This window comes from Penaeus monodon, chromosome 30 (assembly GCF_015228065.2).
Source record: "Penaeus monodon isolate SGIC_2016 chromosome 30, NSTDA_Pmon_1, whole genome shotgun sequence".
NCBI classification, from domain to species: domain Eukaryota; kingdom Metazoa; phylum Arthropoda; class Malacostraca; order Decapoda; family Penaeidae; genus Penaeus; species Penaeus monodon.
The window spans coordinates 31,383,690-31,385,039 of NC_051415.1; the positions used below are offsets into that span (position 1 = coordinate 31,383,690).

General features: G+C 43.0%; 1 protein-coding gene across 2 annotated transcripts in view; it reads left to right on the forward strand.

Annotated features, from left to right (window-relative positions):
* Positions 1 to 1,344, forward strand: part of LOC119592710 — a 10,575-nt gene extending 9,231 nt beyond the window's left edge. For both annotated transcript variants that reach the window (XM_037941644.1, XM_037941645.1), the window contains exons 5-8: positions 57 to 225; positions 413 to 562; positions 701 to 822; positions 1,052 to 1,344. In XM_037941644.1, coding sequence (XP_037797572.1) covers positions 90 to 225; positions 413 to 562; positions 701 to 822; positions 1,052 to 1,270 — 627 coding nt within the window. In that variant the 5' untranslated portion in view covers positions 57 to 89 and the 3' untranslated portion in view covers positions 1,271 to 1,344. The remainder of the gene's footprint in view (positions 1 to 56; positions 226 to 412; positions 563 to 700; positions 823 to 1,051) is intronic.
* Positions 1,345 to 1,350: the final 6 nt, after the last annotated feature.

Genomic DNA, 1,350 nt, shown 5'->3' on the forward strand with positions numbered 1-1,350 from the left:
TGAACATGTCAAATTTCTCTCTAGTTTGTTAACGCCCAATAATCTCTACATGCCAGGGCCTGGGCGGGCGGGCCCTAGGAGACGGCTACATGCTGATGGGCGGTTTGGTTCTGCCGTGGTTGATGGCCATAATAACGAGGGTGTTCCTGGTGGGGCAAGAATGGCGCCTTCCAACGGAGTCTCTGCTGAGGGAAGGAAGCAACGGGACCTTCACGATGAGAGCAAGTTAGCTCTTTGTGTTTGGTTGCTGTTGGATGAGAAATGAACTGACCTCTCGTGTAATCATCTTAGAACGGAACTCTTTTGGGCCCGAGATACCAGGGCAAAGGTTAATGCCAAAGATCAAACTGCTAAAATATTACATCCATCATTTTTATGTATGAGGAAGCTAACACTACTAACTAATCTGCAGACATGATATTCTGCGAGACGCGCGTCAACATCGGCTGGTTGAATCACGTGATGGCTGAGTGGCTGTTGACGCTGGTGGTAACTGGGTTGGTTGCATTCTGGTTTCCGAATGTCAGACGGCGTTCACATGATTATTCAAAGCTCAAGCAAAGTACGTGAATCCCACAAAACGATTCTGATGTATCGTTTGTTACACTCTAATAAGATATAGAATTATATGCATCTACAAACGTTAAGATCAAAGAATTAATGTAATTTACCCCACACACACACACACCTGTCTTTCTAGGGCCCGTTGGACTTTTTGCTTCTGGTGAGTATTACATGGAGTCATTGTCTGCCATCGCTATAATGTGGTTCCTCACCATCAGACCTCTCCTGGCGACCAGTATATTCATTTCTTCAAACGAAGTAGGTCTTTTTTGAGTAATTCATAGTAAGAGAAAATACCTCTTAAATATTAGAACGATTTTCTTTGCAATAACGTTATACTCTAATAAGTATCAGTATAACGATGTGATTATGATGCTATATAGTATCAAAACAATCGTTGCTCCAAGTCATCATTGCCTCAACCACCACGATCATCATCACGCCATTTTACAAAAGCTGAAGCTTGTTGCCTTGTTTACCCTTACAGAGCTGGTCTTCCTACCTGGACATCCCTTCCCACGTCCTCGTCATGATGTCAGCGTCTCTCGTGCCCTTTGAGGTCGAGGACCGATGGGCGAAGACTGTGGAGGAAGAATCTCCTGCAGAAGGAGACGGGGAAGCGGACAAAATGATATGTCTGCATGACGAACCGGTATGGGAGAAGAAACAAGGGATTGCTATAGTGAACTCGGATGAACATTTTTGAAAAGTGATAAAATGTTACGTAACTAATAGTGATAAAATATTTTGTATGAATACTTTTTATTGAAATGTGATTTTCGATAA